This window comes from Apis florea, unplaced genomic scaffold (genome assembly GCF_048593485.1).
Source record: "Apis florea isolate Af1SG1 unplaced genomic scaffold, ASM4859348v1 contig_3184_pilon, whole genome shotgun sequence".
NCBI lineage: Eukaryota > Metazoa > Arthropoda > Insecta > Hymenoptera > Apidae > Apis > Apis florea.
In genome coordinates this window covers 964354-981427 of record NW_028256717.1, presented here as the reverse complement: position 1 = coordinate 981427, position 17074 = coordinate 964354, and the positions used below count along the sequence as shown (strand labels likewise).

At 22.9% G+C, this 17074-nt stretch overlaps 1 protein-coding gene across 3 annotated transcripts; it reads right to left on the bottom strand.

Annotated features, from left to right (window-relative positions):
- Window positions 1-1477: 1477 nt before the first annotated feature.
- Esp (Epidermal stripes and patches) lies at window positions 1478-13488 on the bottom strand. 3 transcript variants are annotated; one of them, XM_012493360.3, is made up of 11 exons: window positions 13024-13488; window positions 5477-5655; window positions 4791-5044; window positions 4334-4535; window positions 4023-4243; window positions 3765-3936; window positions 3442-3609; window positions 3180-3341; window positions 2914-3054; window positions 2674-2819; window positions 1478-2516 (listed from the first exon to the last, which is right to left on the bottom strand). In XM_012493360.3, the coding sequence occupies exons 2-11, from the start codon at window positions 5652-5654 to the stop codon at window positions 2160-2162; spliced, it is 2001 nt and encodes a 666-aa protein (XP_012348814.1). In that variant the 5' UTR covers window position 5655; window positions 13024-13488; the 3' UTR covers window positions 1478-2159. The 3 variants fall into 3 exon arrangements, with proteins under 3 accessions (XP_012348814.1, XP_012348816.1, XP_031775648.1); XM_012493362.3 differs by having other exon boundaries at window positions 5495-5655; XM_031919788.2 differs by lacking the exon at window positions 5477-5655.
- Window positions 13489-17074: the final 3586 nt, after the last annotated feature.

Sequence of the window (17074 nt, the reverse complement as noted above, 5' to 3'; positions counted from 1 at the left end):
GTATTGATATTATTAAAATTAACTATTATTTAATTCATTTCTTTATTTATATATCTTTTTAACTTTGTGTTCCTTATCATAAAAGTTATCTTTATGCATAGTCATCGTTAATGAGAAGAAATATTTGACAAAAAATTGACATAATCTAAAGAAAAAAATAATATAATAAAAGCAATGTATATTTATTTTTTAAATAGTTTAGTTTTTTCATGATATAAAATAATTAATAAGTTTTTGTATATATTAAACAATTTCTCTTACCTAATATAATGCATACAATATAATTGAATATTGACTCATTGATTTTGTTCAAAATTTGAAGAATATGAAGTTGATTAATTTTGGAAATAATATTATGAAGATTATTATATAATAAAATGATCAATATGCAGACATATATCATATTGAAAATAATTTGTTATGAATTTGAAAAATGATTAATGATAAAGATGATTAAAAATGATAAGATAAATAAAAATATTAACATAAAACAAACTTGAATTTGAAAACAAAGATAAAATTTTTTTTCCAATTTAATGTTATTTCTAAATTAGAATAAGATTGCAATTAATTAAATTTCAATAGAAAACTACAATTAAAAAAAAAAGAATATTCTTCAGATTCTTATAATTTATTTTGAAATCAATATTAATTTCAAATCGATTATAATGCAATACTAAATTCTAAAACTTCATAAATTAGTTCCAATAAATATAAAAAATAAAATATAAATTAGTGATTAAAATTAATATATTGTACTATATTTTCATTAAATATTTAAAATAAAATTATTAGAATTCAAAAATATAATATTTATAATTTTAAAAACGAAATAATGAAAGTTTAATTGATATTTCATTTGTGATCACGTGTCAAAAGTAACATAAACAAAGAGAACAAATAATAAAACAAGGACAAAAAAGGATAAAAATATTGAAATCAGCGCCATCTTCAGAGTGCCGCAAATGAAACTCAGATAGAAAGAATAAAAAATAATAAGAGAAAGATAGAGATAGACTAAGAATTGACTGTCAATGCCATCTCTTGAATATCAAAGAAAAGATAAAATAGAATAAGAATTGACTACCAATGCCATCTTTTGATTGTTAAAGAAATTTTTTTAAAAATAGGATAAAATAGAGTAAGAATTGAATGACAGCGTCATCTTTTGATAAATATTTTTTTAAATATATTCAAAAGATGGCATTGAAACTCAATTCTTACTCTACTTTACCTTATTTTTAAAGAAATGTCTTTAATACTCAAAAGATGGCATTGGCAGTCAATTCTTAGGCTATCTCCATCTTTCTCTTATTATTTTCTATTCTTTCTATTTGAGTTTCATTTACGGCACTCTGAAGATGGCGCTGATTTCAATATTTTTATCCTTTTCTGTCCTTGTCTTACTATTTGTTCTCTTTGTTTATGTTGCTTGTCACGTGATCACAAATAAAATATAAATGTGTATTCAAAATTATTTGATAATATATGTAATCTAATTGTTCTTTATTATGACATGTATATATATATATATACATATGAAGGAAAAATTTGAATGTATGATAAATAACATTATTTTTCGATAGTAATGAGAGAATTATCCTGTATTTATATTTATTTATAAATATTATATTTATTATATTTATATTTTATATATATATATTTAGAATATAGATAAATAATCATATAAAAATTCTTCTTCAATTATTTATCTGTTCACAATTTTTATTCAGTAATATTAATGCGTTTACATTAATACTGCACTTTTGTTGTAATAACAACAATAATGGCAAATAATTAAAATATTATAATTTATTTTTAATAACGCATCATAAAAATGATTGATTAAAAATATATCTATATTATAGTACATTTAATATAAATATTACATTAATCATAATGCATTTTTAAATATAAAATGCGATGATGCTTGATGTGTTTTTGTTGAACATGAATGATAAGATAAATTGAAAAAGTATTTGTTTTATACTTCATACTTTCGTAAAATCTATAAACAAATTAAAAAATAATGATATAATTAAGAAAACCGTTGTTTAACAACTTTGCATATAACGAAAAGGACTACCATTATATTATCAATAATAAATAATGTGTATGGTAATCCAAGTTGTATTCATTTGAAATATAAATAATGTATATTATTTAATTTGCTTTATATATCCTCTTTCTTTTAGAAGATCATCTAATGCTTCTTGAGTATAATAAACAACGAAATCAGTTGATGCAACACCTTCAAATACGGCATAAACTGAAGGTTTTAAATTATAGAAAAATAGCGGTTGACCTCTTGATGCGAAATCTTTTGTTAAAGTTTCAATTACTGTAGCTGCAGTAAAATCTGCCCCATAAATATGAGAACAATCAATTACAACTGGTGTCGCTACATTCCCCGTTCTTTGACTATATTTTGTTACTAAATTTCGTACATAATCAACAGATGGAAAAATTAAACATCGATCTGGAGTTAACATAAGATATCGAATACCATGTCGAGACTGAAACAATAACATTTAATTAATACATTAATATTAACTAATAAATAATTAAAAAACTATAAATAATATAGAAATATAGTTGAGACAAATATCTATATAAAATTAAGTTTTTAAAATGAATATCATGTAAAATACAGAAAAAATTAAAAATACGTACTATAAGTTTTTCCACGGATATTTTTGGTCTAGCAGCATGATATAAAATGAACAAAATATTTATTCCAATACCACATAAAATTCCAATTTCTAATTGTAACAATAAACATGCAATGAATGTTCCTAAACCAGGAATTAAATCTGATTCTGTAAAAATATAGTATTATATATATTAAAACACATATTTATGTTTTAAAAATATTAAAAAATATATTTTTTAAATTTTAAATTCTAAATTTACTTTTAGTTCTCCACATTGGTTTTACGACTTTAACTTCGACCATAAATATTACTGCAGCTATAATAATTGCTGCTAATGTACACCTTGGAATATAACTGAAGTATGGAGTGAGAAAAAGAAGGGCTAATATTACTAAAGTACCTAAAATAAAAATTATAATTATATTAAATTTACATAAAATATAATCGTATAAAAAATAATATATGAATTATTAATTGATAATTATAAAATATTTTAGTTAGATGATTAATTAAAATAATTTTTACCAGTATAAATGCCTCCCATTGGTGTTCTTACTCCAGAAGCATTGTTTACCGCGCTTCTACTAAGAGATCCTGTACCAGGAAATGCCTGAACAAAAGAATTACCAATGTTTGATATTCCAATTGCTATTAATTCTTGTGTTGCATCAACTGATTTTCCAGTTGCTGAAATAAATATGAAAACCTTTCCTTTTTTCCATATAACAAAATAATACTAATATTTTATGAAAAACATTTGTAATAAATAAAAAAAATATTAGCTTACAGAATGCTTTGCAAATAGCAATATCTTCCATTAAAGAGATAAGCGGTAAAACAAGAATACCGCTACCTAAATTTGAAATCATATCGACAAATGTGACTGTTGTATTATCGTATTTAATATAACTAAATGGTGGTGGTTGTATATTTGGCATACCTTCTGGTATATATCCTAAAAGAAGATATTAATAAATTTAATTTAATTAATAATTACTAATTAATAATATTAATTAATAATTATATTTAATATACAATATATTTATATTTATACATATTAATAAAATTTAAAATTTTGAAAATGTTTATCTTAATATTTATTGCTCTTACCAACCAATTTGAAGGGTGATTCTTTTCTAAAACTATATCCCAAAAGACCAGATAATATTACTAGAAGTGCATTTCGCGAGGTACCAAATAACCATATGAATTTATTTAATACTCGATATTTTGTACTTTGCGATTCTTCATCTTTGGGACCAATTGTATACGATGCTAAAAGCTATAAAAAAAAATATATATATATATATAAAACTTCTGTTAAGAGTGTATTATTATTATATAGATAATAATTTTTGTTCTATATACCCTGAGAAATAAAAGAAGCGCTATACAAGTCACACCAAGTGCGGCATCCCAAGCTGAAGTTTTATGTAGATGTTCAACGAGACTTTTCCACATTTCAAGAAATTGCGAACCTTTCGCAGAAATACCGAGTATATCTTTTATTTGTGATGTTATAATTATTAAAGCTACTGCTGACGTAAATCCAGAACTTACAGGCCCAGACACAAAATCGATTAAAAATCCTAAAAAATATATCATTAATAAATTGTATATAAATATAAAAATAAATTCTTGTTTATAATTTTATTATATGAAGTATTATTGACATTTACCGAGACCGAATATACCCATTATAAGTTCTATTACTCCAGACAAAAAACAGAGAAGTATTGCATGTTTCAATGGTTCATCAAGGCGTGCAACTGTTTGGTACGTGAGTAGAGAGATGATGGCACTTGGTCCCATCGGTGTGTCTTTACAAGATCCGAATATAACATAAATAAAGCATCCTAGAAAGCTACCATACAATCCATACTGTGAAATATAATAATCATTAGAGAGATTTTCATAATTATTTTCTATAAAATATTATATTTTATAAATATATAATATATACATATATATAATATATACATATATATATTACAGTTTATAAAACATTAATTTGTTTATTAATAATCTTGTTTAATTATTCTGCATTGGTAGACAATTAAATCTCATTAATAGATATTGTAATAAAATTGTTTTGAAATTGCTTCTTTATGAATCATTGTTCAATATTATACTAACTTGAGGTGGTAAACCTGCTACATTAGCGTATGCTAATGATTGTGGGATTACAGTAAGACCAACGGTGACACCGGCAACAAGATCACCGAGTGCATCATGCCCATTATATTTGGGTAGCCAATTTAAAATTGGCACTCTTTTATAAACAGTTTTCTTCGTACAGATTGATCTACAACGTCGCCTCAACTGATACATTGTGGAATTAAGAAAACTATCTTTCTGTTCCATTCCATAATCTCCAGATTCTTCCACCACTGCAAGGAAAAAAAAGAAAATAAAATTACTCAGTATCTTTTGTTTATTCAAGTAAACAACTCTATATTAAAACAATTATAAGCAAATTAATCAATTATGATTATCCAAACAGAATGAAGACTTTTATTTTTTAATTAGAATTCAAGATCATGTTATTTGTGTTAGAGAAGTAATTAAAACATGACATATATATATATATATATATATGTAGATACAATTAGTTATTATACATTGAATATATTATTATAACAGAAAATTTATTCATTTTTTTATTTTTTGTTTTAGAATTTATTATCATATATTTATTATTTAATTGCGGATGAATACTTAAAAGGAATGAAGAATTTAAGTAATTTGTGTGTATGTGTGTTTATGTAATTTTATGTAAATACAAACATTTGAATTAGTCATTTTAGCACTGATTTGCTTACGGATAAAATCCGAAGAACCTTGTATTTCTTGATGACTTTCATAAGAATCATGCAGAATTTGAGAACTGTTCGAATGATCAATATCCAAGCTATCCCTAGATCCAGTCAAACCATGATTTATGTATACTTCATTACTATTCTTTTGATTTGTATCTCCTACACCATTCGGTTTCTTCATTCTGAAAATTTAATGTTTCGCGTAAATTACTACAATTACATTAAACAACTGAAATTTTTATAAATTAATAAAATTCAACAATTTGACTTTTTTTCAAAGGAATTTGTTACTGTACATTTATATTATATATATATATAATATAATTTATATTTATATATATATATAAAATATTATGATAACATAGATAATAGAATAAATATGGATATTGTATAAGTATATATTTGATTATCCTGTATTTAAAAACACAAATAAAAATCTTTGAAGAGCTCAATAACAAAGAAATTAAATATTATCTTATCTATAATAAATTAATACTCTATGAATTTTAATCTATTTAATCTATTTAATATAATTTTAACAATCTTTCTTACGCAAATATTAAGAATAAAAAAGGAGAAAAAAATAAGAATTTGAAATATAAATAAAAATAACTATTAAATATTTTATACGAGATTTAAACGAGATTTTGTAAAAAAGTTTTTATTAATATTTCTATATATCTCTAAAAATAATATAAATATAAAAAACTTAATATTTACGACTAATTTGATATAATTTATTTTTCAATTAAACGATAATTATTTTTCGATAATCAATCAAAGTAGGTTCCAATATATATTATTTAAGTATCATTGATGATATATATTCAATTAAATCATGAAATTCGTTAAAACTCTTGCATACGTGATTTCTTACACGATTCTCACTTATGCTTCATGAGTTTTTATTGGACTTTATTTAGTCCAATGTATGTTATATCAAGTTATATCGATCAACATAACTTGTAAGAACGTAAACAATAAAACTGTGCAATCGTGAACATTATTAATAGCGAAACAGATTACATTCTATTACATATTGAATATGAGAATAGTAGATCAACTTACGATTTCAGATAAGTCACAATCTGACGACGTAACTTACGTCTGCAAGAATTCTTCGATGTGTTTTTTTTTTAATTAGTTATATTACGAAACTCGAGTCACATGAATACGCTGCTTAGTTAACGATAAATTATGTTTATCACATGGATTATGATTTATGGTATTATGAAAGATAATTCGTTTGCTCAGGTTCTTAATGGAGAATATTTGGCAGATAGAAATGTTTCATTGATAATTACATAATATATCTAGTACTTTGCCATTTAATAAATGTACACCATCAATGGTAAAAATTTTATCCATAATTAAATAGATAGAGTTATAAAACTAAAAAATTTAAAAGAAATAATTAACATAGAATTCTATTCTTTTAGAAAATTCTTTGATTAAATATTTAAATATTAAAATAAAAAAAAATTACAATCAATAGCAATGATATTATACCATTAAAGTTAATATAAAATTTAGTAAATATAATTTTCTAAAAATGAAAAAGTGATTGCAAATATTTGATCAATAATATACAACTAATTTGTTAACAAGTATATTTACAATCTATAAATACTTGTTCTATTTTTCTTCTATTAACTCATTTAAAAATATAAATTAGAACTTCGCACGATTAATTGGCGTAAATTATAAGCGTAATATATATATAAATATTGAACATTGAATTTAAGACAATTTGAAAAATTATTTTTCAATTCACAATTCTTTTTTGTGAAATATATTTGTTTCAATACAAATGATAATTGAACATAGAAGTGAATTCGATGAATCAAAAATTTTTTAATTGCTCGATCTTTTGTAATTCTTATTTTCAGATCTGATAATAAATAAAGTATTCTTTTAATTCATTGTTTTTATATTTAATATATAGAATATATTAAATCGATATATCTTTTTAACATATATCAATGACAATTACAGAACACACTAGAAGCCTTTCGTTTGCAGAACTTGGTATGCGCTTTCATCATATCCGTTATATCTTAAAACTTCGAACAAATCAATTATTTCGTATTTATTCTCAAGATTTTTTTCAAATACGAATATTTTAATTATTAAATTTCTATACATTATATATATATTTTGTTTATTTTTTTTACAAAATTGAAATTAGAAATTATGTTAATCAAAATTCTTTTCCTCTAAAATTCTTCTCTAAAATAAAGATGAAAAATCATAATTGAATTAAAAAATGGCTCAAAGAATATAATTGATCAAATTTAAACAAATTGATAGTATTTGATATTAAATTTACATCAAAACTGATTTTCAATGTTTATATGTTTTATTTTTATCGTTGTGAAATTTTGATTCATTTGGTATTAATTTATGGAATGACAAATAATTTAAAAGTATGTAAGTAGTTCGAGGTTCAAGATTGCTTTAACATCAAATAAATTTCTTGGCAATCACATGACATTCAATATATTAAGATTCAGTATACACATATATATACAGTTGATTATAAAATTGTTTGAATATTTCATATTTAATTTCTTATGTTTAATTTTCCATTTTCAAATAATTAATATCCAATTGTAGAATTAAATAATAAATAATAAATAATAAATAATAAAAAATATTTTTAAAAATTTTAGAAAATAAATAAAATAAGATTTCTTTTTTACCAATATATAAATATATTTCATAAAATATATCAATTATCGTATGATATTGACTATCATACTTATATGACAAACTGCAAATACAAGAAAAAATCTAATTAAATGTAAGTATTCAATTTTAGGATTAAATAAAAGTGAAAAAAATTTATATTAAAATCTAATCGGAAAATCTAAGTCACATTTTTATCAATTATTCCAATTCTTTCTTTTTGAGAAAAGAAAGAGAAGATATCTCGATTAGAAAAACTGAAAGTTATCAAGTTTCATATTTGAAAAGTCAAAGAAAATATCGAATGAATTTTGCAATCCGTAAATCGATTAATCCACCTTCGCATCTTGGAATGCCTGATTGGCTCGATATCGCGTTTTTAATTCCATTCAGTTAGGTAAATACCATAGGGACATGGTCGGGAGGGGAGTGAAACGAAAGGAAAAAAAAAGAAAAAAAAAGCGTTATTACACGAGAACGCGTGTCACATGATTCGCTCATGCAACCGGTCATTCCGTGCAATCACGTGCTTCTGAATCAACTCTGTCACGCGGTTCTCCCGATCACCGGCTCCCAACGTGGCTAGATATGTAGTTCAAACCGCGCGCTCGCAAATTAATTCATCCCAACATTGTTTTTCATGCAAATCACGAATGATCGTGTCTAGTGCCTCACCATCTCGTTTCAATCTTTACCCGCAAAATTATACGATATATGTTAATCGGCCTGTCCCAACTGGAAATTGTTACTATTGCCTTGAAAGTGCAAAAAATCTGTATGCGAAGACTCGAAGGCGATTGTGGATAACTGTGATACAACCTATCAAACTGGTTCCAATCTTCTGCGCAGATGCAGATATTCTCATTGAAGGGAGTAAATAAAGAGCCTCCATTTTGTGTACATATTTTTAGTTATACCATTATATCTTGTTAAAGAAAATATTGCCTTTCACTTGATTCAACAAGAAAGAAATTACAAAATATTATTATGAAATTATAAATTATAAAATGATATAAATTGTGTGTTTTGTAATGGATTAAATACTTGATAACTTGATAATAAAGTGCTTAAACAATATAAAACATGAATTTGATAATTTTACAATTTATATTATTTTTTACAATTATAAAATTGTTCACGTTTTTATATTAATTAAAATAAATTTATTTGTTATTATTATTATCAATATTAACGAATTAATTACGAATTTATAGAATATTCGAGAAAAACTTAATTTACAAATTTTTTTATTTATTTAAAATGTCGTAAAAAAATACTGCTTATAATCTTTTTAAATAATGACCGATGAACGAAAAATGAACGAAAATTTTAAAGAAGAAGAATGAATAAGAAAACTTTATTTATAACTATTGAACTATAAAATAATTTATAAAATATTTATTTGCTTTTTAAAAAAATTTGTTTTATTGTGAAATAAAATTATCTTATAAATATTGATAAAAAGAGGATGATAATGAAAAAACAAGTTAATGATAAATTTTTTTGTACTTTATAATTAGATGATTGTACATTGAAATATAAGCAGAAAAAAAACATAATAAATATGTATTCTTTCATTGAAATAAATCAAATTAATTATTTCCTTGTGCATAATCTGAGGCATATTTTATATTTAGAAATTAGAAGCATATTTTTAATCGTAAAATCTAAATATATATATATATATATTTAATGGAATAAAATTATATTTAATAGGAATGAATCAAATATAATTAGAAATAAATTGTCTAATTTAACAAACATTATGCTCATTTTGTTGCATCAATTTTTTGTTTAGTTTTAATTATTGCTTTTCTATTTATAGTAATCAATAATAAATTTTATTATCTATCATTAGTATAAAAATAGTAAATAAAATTAGATATACAGAAAAATTTTATTTCAAAATTTTGTTCCTAACTTTCAATATATATTTTAGATCATATAAAAAATTTATGGAAATAAATTAAAAAATAAAAAAAATAATGTATTTACTAATTTTGTCCATTTTTGTTTTTACAAGCAATATCATTGTATTTTTATTTATATTTACTTTATTTATTCGAGAGCGACATATATAACATCATAATATAATTACTATGTAAATTTCAAACCCATGATCATCATCCTATATTGTATATATTATCATTCGCTATTTTTTTGTGTTCTTTTTCACTCAATTACGATTCAACTTAACTTAGCATATATCCATAAATCTTGTACATGTACAGATCTAGATCATTTCAGGTCTCTAAGATTTAATCGTAAGTTTGTTTCAAAGTCAGATCTAATTCTGAAGCTGAACAAACTGCTTGAATTTTCTTACAATATTGTTAGATCTATGTATTAAATCTTATTTATCTCTGTTATGTTTTTGCTTTAAAAAAATTTTCCTTATCTTTTATTATTTTCTATTTTTCGTTATTTCTTGTTATATTGAGATATAATAATTTTCGCATAGTGAATTTTTTCTTAGATAAATAACAAATTATCATCAGGAGACACCATTTGCCATTGTGAAAAGAAAACCGAACATCTTAATTGCAAACGATCCTCGTCAAGGAAAATATTGATGATTGATGCGCGTACAACAATAATAATAAACGAACAACCAACAGTTTTTCTTTCTTTTGCAAATAAGCTGCAATTTCAATGTATCGTCTTTTGACTGATACAGAGATCCAGCAACACGTACAATAGAAGTTAATATGCGCTATTCCATGGCACGTGCGTCTCGACATCTTACTTAAATACTTAGCTGTAGCCAAATAAAACGAGCTCTAAATATTGCAATAAAGATAAATATTACATATGTACAGAAATTATACGAGAAATTAGACATGTTTGTACTTTCTATATGGAATTCTATCTTTAGACTATTTCTTAAAACGATTATCTTCAAATTAGTGTAATATTTCATTAATTTATAAATTTGATAATGATGAAAAATTTGAAAAACTTATCTAGCAATATTTATTGATTTTATAAGAAATATATGCTGTTCTATTACAATTATTTTTAAAATTATTTTTTATTTTAAAAAATGTTTTAAATGGAATTTATAAAAATTTGTAAATTTATTTGTTTAATAATTAATTAATTAAGTAATATAATGTATATTTTATCAAAAAAAAAGGGAAAAAAGAAAAGATAAAGAAAAAATAAATAATTTATTTTGAATAAATAAAAATAAATAATTTATTTATAATATATATTTATAATATATATATATTATAATATATATTTATTATTAATATATTTTGATCTAGTTATATGATATAAAATTAACGGTTCGAACAATTGATTTAACATTAAATGATATTAATTGTTTTCATATGATATTTATTGTTGATATAAGCTAATAATTTAGGATTTATATAAAGAACAATAAGAGCTGCATCATGATAGCGGATTATTATAGAGGGACGATAGATCATAAGGTTAGATAATACTCAGAACGAACTTCAATCAATAGTGATGCCGTTAAATTTTGAACTTGATTTGTATACAATCTTCGATTTATGATTAAATTCATAACAAAAAACTTCAAGTGTTAAAAAATTAAAAGATTTCAATATCCAAATGCATAAATTAAAATTTTCTTTCGAAAAATAATATTAAGAAAATAATAAATTGATAATCAAAATTAATTTAATTAATTAATATTCTAATTATTATAATTTTGTATTTAAATTTTATTTATTTGATTGTTTATATAAATATATGATAAAAAAATTTTAAAGTAATTATTTTTGAACTTTAGATTTGATATTTGAATCTTTAATTTCTTTTTTTTTTTTTTGATTGTAGAAAAAATAAGAAATAATGTATTTTTAAATGATAATACTTGATAATACATTTAACAATTTTAATTTTATAATTTTTATACAATATAAAATCTTAAAATATTTTATTTTATTAACTTATTGATAAATTTTTCATGAAACAATTTTTGAGCAATTCCTGATGCTTACCAGATAAATATATGTTAGTGATTTCGACATTATTTACATGCCTCGATACAAATTAAACTTGTCGAGTATAAGAGTAAGATCTCATAAAGATAATTAATTGAATCGATCGCGATATAGTAACATTCAATATTTACCTTTTTTCATGTAATCATCATACTTCGCTGATAATTACAAAATACTAAAATTGAAGAATACTTTTTCTATCTTATCTAACTGTGTCTAATCTTTATTTTATTATTATATTTTTACTTGCATTTTGTTTAATATTAATGTATTTTTCTTTATTTTTTTAATTCATTACTATGAAAATTACATAAATTAGCTATAAAAATTATTTGTCAACAAAAATATTTTTAAATGAAGTTTCAAAACAAGTCAATAATGCAATTCATTATTAAAATTTAATATTAATTTTAATTTCAAAAAATTTTAAATTCAAATTTTCATTTATCAATTTTCAATAAAAAAATTATCACAAATGTAAACATTAGTACATAAAAAATGCTTCAAAACATATTATATTTTAGTATTACTTAATATCCAAATTGCATATAAGATAATTGAAATTCTCTGTCATCTGAACACGTGTCTACTACATAGTAATAAATATAACCAATGAGAACCGGTTCTTTTTATTCTAAGTAAATTTATGCATGTATGTATAAAAAAGTGTCTCAAGAAGACTAAATAAATCAACACAATTTATTCATATTTTATTTAAAGAAGAAACACCATTTAAAAAAATTTATCATTACCAAATAATATTTTTCGAATGTTAAACATGAAAACATTCATCATTTTCAATATTATTCACTAAAAAAAGAAATAAAAAAAAAAAAGAAAAAGAAAAAAGAAAAGAATGATTGAGAAAAATCCAATAAAACTTACTTAAGAAGTGAATGATGAAATCGATTGCTTTGTTTGTCACTGTTTCTTCGAACTTTCGTATTTCAAGAGATCGAAAGTGAATTTTCTGACTTCGTAACTAAAATCGATCTAGGATCGAGATTTACTTATTCTTCTTACATTCGCAACACATCTCATCTCACAATTAAGCGAAAACCGATAAAATATGAAAAAAAACTGTCGTACAAACGAATAATCATACATATAAATACGATTGTTGTGGATCGCGCGCGTTCACTTCTAACCTCGTATTCGCGGTTTTCTTGATAAAAATCTTCCGAGTAGAATACAGATGACACTTGATAAAAAAGATCGAAGGATGGTTATTTATCGTGGATGTAATACACGAATGGAAAAACGTAAAATAGCATCCAATTTCGAGAGGTCGACGACAATACTGAATCCGCGGCAACACGCGACCGGCCATTTAAATGCGTCGTGCTTCTTCGACAGTTTGTGCCGTAACTTCTTCTCCCCTTCTCCTTTGGCCGTCTTTAAAGCAATAACGTCACTGGAGAACAATCCAATCGGAGACAAACATTTCAAAGTATTCGGGGTCTAATCATGTTATTTCTTTTTTCTTGCAACAATTCGAGAAGAAAAAGAAATATCAATCGTCATCCCTTGTTTAGTATTCCTACTTATGAATCGAAATTTATCGAAGTTTCGATAAATGATTGACAAAGTGATGATTGAAAAAATATATAAGAGAACGATTCGATATGCGATTGATCGATTAATAGTAAGAAATTTTGCTTTGGAAAAAGAAAAAAGGAACTAATAAAAATACGTGAGATCAAGTTTTAAATACAGAATTTAATTTATAGAAAATTTGTGAAATAAAGGATAATGTGATTAAGCTTCTAATTCTATTTGGACATAAATCTTTCTTTTCTTCTTTTTATCCGAAGTACGAGAATTTTTAATTTTAAAATTTATTATCGAAACTTAATATTTTGTTTTATCTCTCTTAAAAGAGCAATAATCTCTTGCAATAAATAATTTATATTTTATTATTCTATTATCATAATCGATCATCGTTATAAATTCGATGGTAGATCGTATTGAGATCATACATGAAAAGAGAATAATCTTTGTGTGGGAATAAGATTATTTATTGTACTATTATTTATAGCAGTATTATCAATTTCTAAATAGCGTTTCTCAACGAAGAACATTGACTTTGGACACGTTTGAACATTATCTTGAAAAAATATTTTGAAAATTCTAAATCGATAACGTATTATATATATATATATATATATATATATATATATAAGAAATATACATATATATTTCTTATTTTACGAACATACTTAATGATGTTAAATTATATAAAAGTATATGGATAATATAGACTTTTAATTGTAATTTATATCTAAAAATGTGCTTCATGTTGATTCGAGGATTATAAGATTTTTAAAAATCATGTCATGTGACGCGCTTCATGGTTTTTGCCATTCCATAAATTACGATGTACTTACTCATCGATAATTTCGTTTTACTTGAAATAATATGAAAATATCATGAACAACTTTTTAAAGAGGAATAAAAAAAATTGTAAATTATATTAATTATATAAATATATAAAATAAATTTTAGGATTAAATATTTATAATAACGAAAATATATCTAGTTTATTAATTTATGAAATATTTTAAAAATATTTTTAAAAAATAAGTAATTCTATTTGCTAAAAATGTTTAAAATAATTTATTCGAAATATAATATGAAAATGCGTAAAAGTATTATGTAATAAGTATAACTTTCTTAATTATTATTTAATTATACATTATTATCATTATTTTATAATATTGATAATTTTATCCAAAAGTAAATCTTAAATTAGAAGTTTAAAAAGCAAGATTTTATATTCTACAAATCCATAATCTTATTTATATATTTACAAAATAAAAATTTGAAAAAAAATACAAAGTCTAGAAACTGCTATAATTTAATATATCATTATTACAAAGTATCATAATAAGGATAAGAGAAAAATTAATGTCTGCAAAGATCTTTAAAAGATAAATAAAAAAAATTTACAATAGAATGGATATATAAATAAAATAGAAATTAAATAATTTTTCAGATTTTTTTATATACAAAAAAAATTGTGTTTAAAATATTTATATATAAAAAAATTGCAAATAATACATTTTAATTATTATATAAGATTTTTTAAATATAAGAAATACATAAAAAATGATGATAAAATTTAAAAGATAAATATCTACATAAAATAAATAGAAAATATGGAAAAAAAATATATTATAATCATATAAGTATTTCTGTAGAACGCCGTTTGTATTCATAATATAATTTCCGCAAAGATACAACCTGTATGTAATAGATTGTAATAATTCACGAAGAATACTAAATTCAGAAATAGACTCAAGTTGCTCAATATATTATGATTTATGCGTCAGTAGTCAAAAAATAATTTCATTGGATTTAAAAATAGAAATACTATGACTTAAATTTAAAATAAAAGATTTAATTCTATTGTGTCGAAAACACCTTCTATCTTTTTATGCTAAGTATTCTCAGTTACAAATATTATTATCAAAATTAAAAACCTAATAATCGTATATTAAACAAGTGAATTTATATTGGCTTTTAACAATATATACTATCTTGTCTCAAAAATAATATTTTGATAATACTTTTTAATTGAAAAAAGATTGAAAATTAGATTTCTTTTTCTTAATAAATGCATAAAACTTTATAAATATTTTATAAATTTGATAGATAATAAATTTGTTAAATAAAAAATAATATAGAAAAATAGATTAAAATATGAGTGAAACCTGTATGAGTCAATCTGTAAAAAGATCAAATATATATTATTACAATTGATGTATGTAGAGAAAAAAAAAAAGATAATAAAGGATTAGGAATTGATCAGTTGTTATTTTTTATATTATAATTTATGGTTTTGTTTTTTTTTTTTTAATAGATACATGAAAACCCTGTTAATAACTTATTTGCTATCTTCAATTAAATTTTACAACTTCATACAAAAATCCCTGAATGATACAGATAAAGGAAATCTCTAAAATAATAGAATACAATAGATCTCATATAATCCAGTGAAAATGGCATTATTATTCTCAATACTTTTGATATACAATAATAATCATTATTAATTAATTAGGTACAGGAACACTTTATCATTCGTGGTATTAATTAAAGATAATCAATTACATACAATAAATTGTTATCAGCCATGGTGCATCGCCTCCTTCGGCGTCAATTTTCAATGTAGATACTACATTTTCTTAATTTCATTCCATCAAAAGTTTAAAAATTTGTTGTTTAGGAAGCGAGCGCCTACGACTATTAAGAATCGAACCAGTATGCGAAGGCCATTCGAGAAGATTCAATCACACGTTCGATTTTTAATTTTTCTTTTCTCTTTTTTTTGTTCGTTCTAATTGGTTTTCTAACAAAATTGTTAAAGACAGATAGAGAAAAAAAAAGTAAGAGTGATCGCATTATTATTGACGAAAACTCGATGTTGTAACGCAAACGTTTAGAAAGTAACGATGCTGATAGTATTCTTTAGCGTTATAACGATTACTAATGATTAAGCTTGCAAAGACTACGATGAAGTTTGGAAAAAAATATATACAAAACGCTCGATGTATCAAATTTATCCTCTCGATATTAGACCCGCTGGTCTCCAATTTAATAAGTATCTCTTAACCTTTTTTTTCCTTAGGCTTACTTCGACCTTACTGCACTAAAAAGGCACAATTTTTCGCACCTGATAAAACATCGTTACGGTCTAGATACTAATTAATCTTTTTTTTTTTTTCCACCAAAGTACTTGTTTCCCCGATGCCAAATGCATATTGCGCGTCTATTTTTCCAGTATGTGTTACGTTTATGCAGGAGCTTATTTTACAATGTCAAATGGATGATAATGGTGGTATGACAAAACATGATTCTTAAGAAGATACACTATTTTGAAGCGTTTAAAAAATAAATAAAATGTGGATATTTTTTTCACATATAATTACTAAATGAA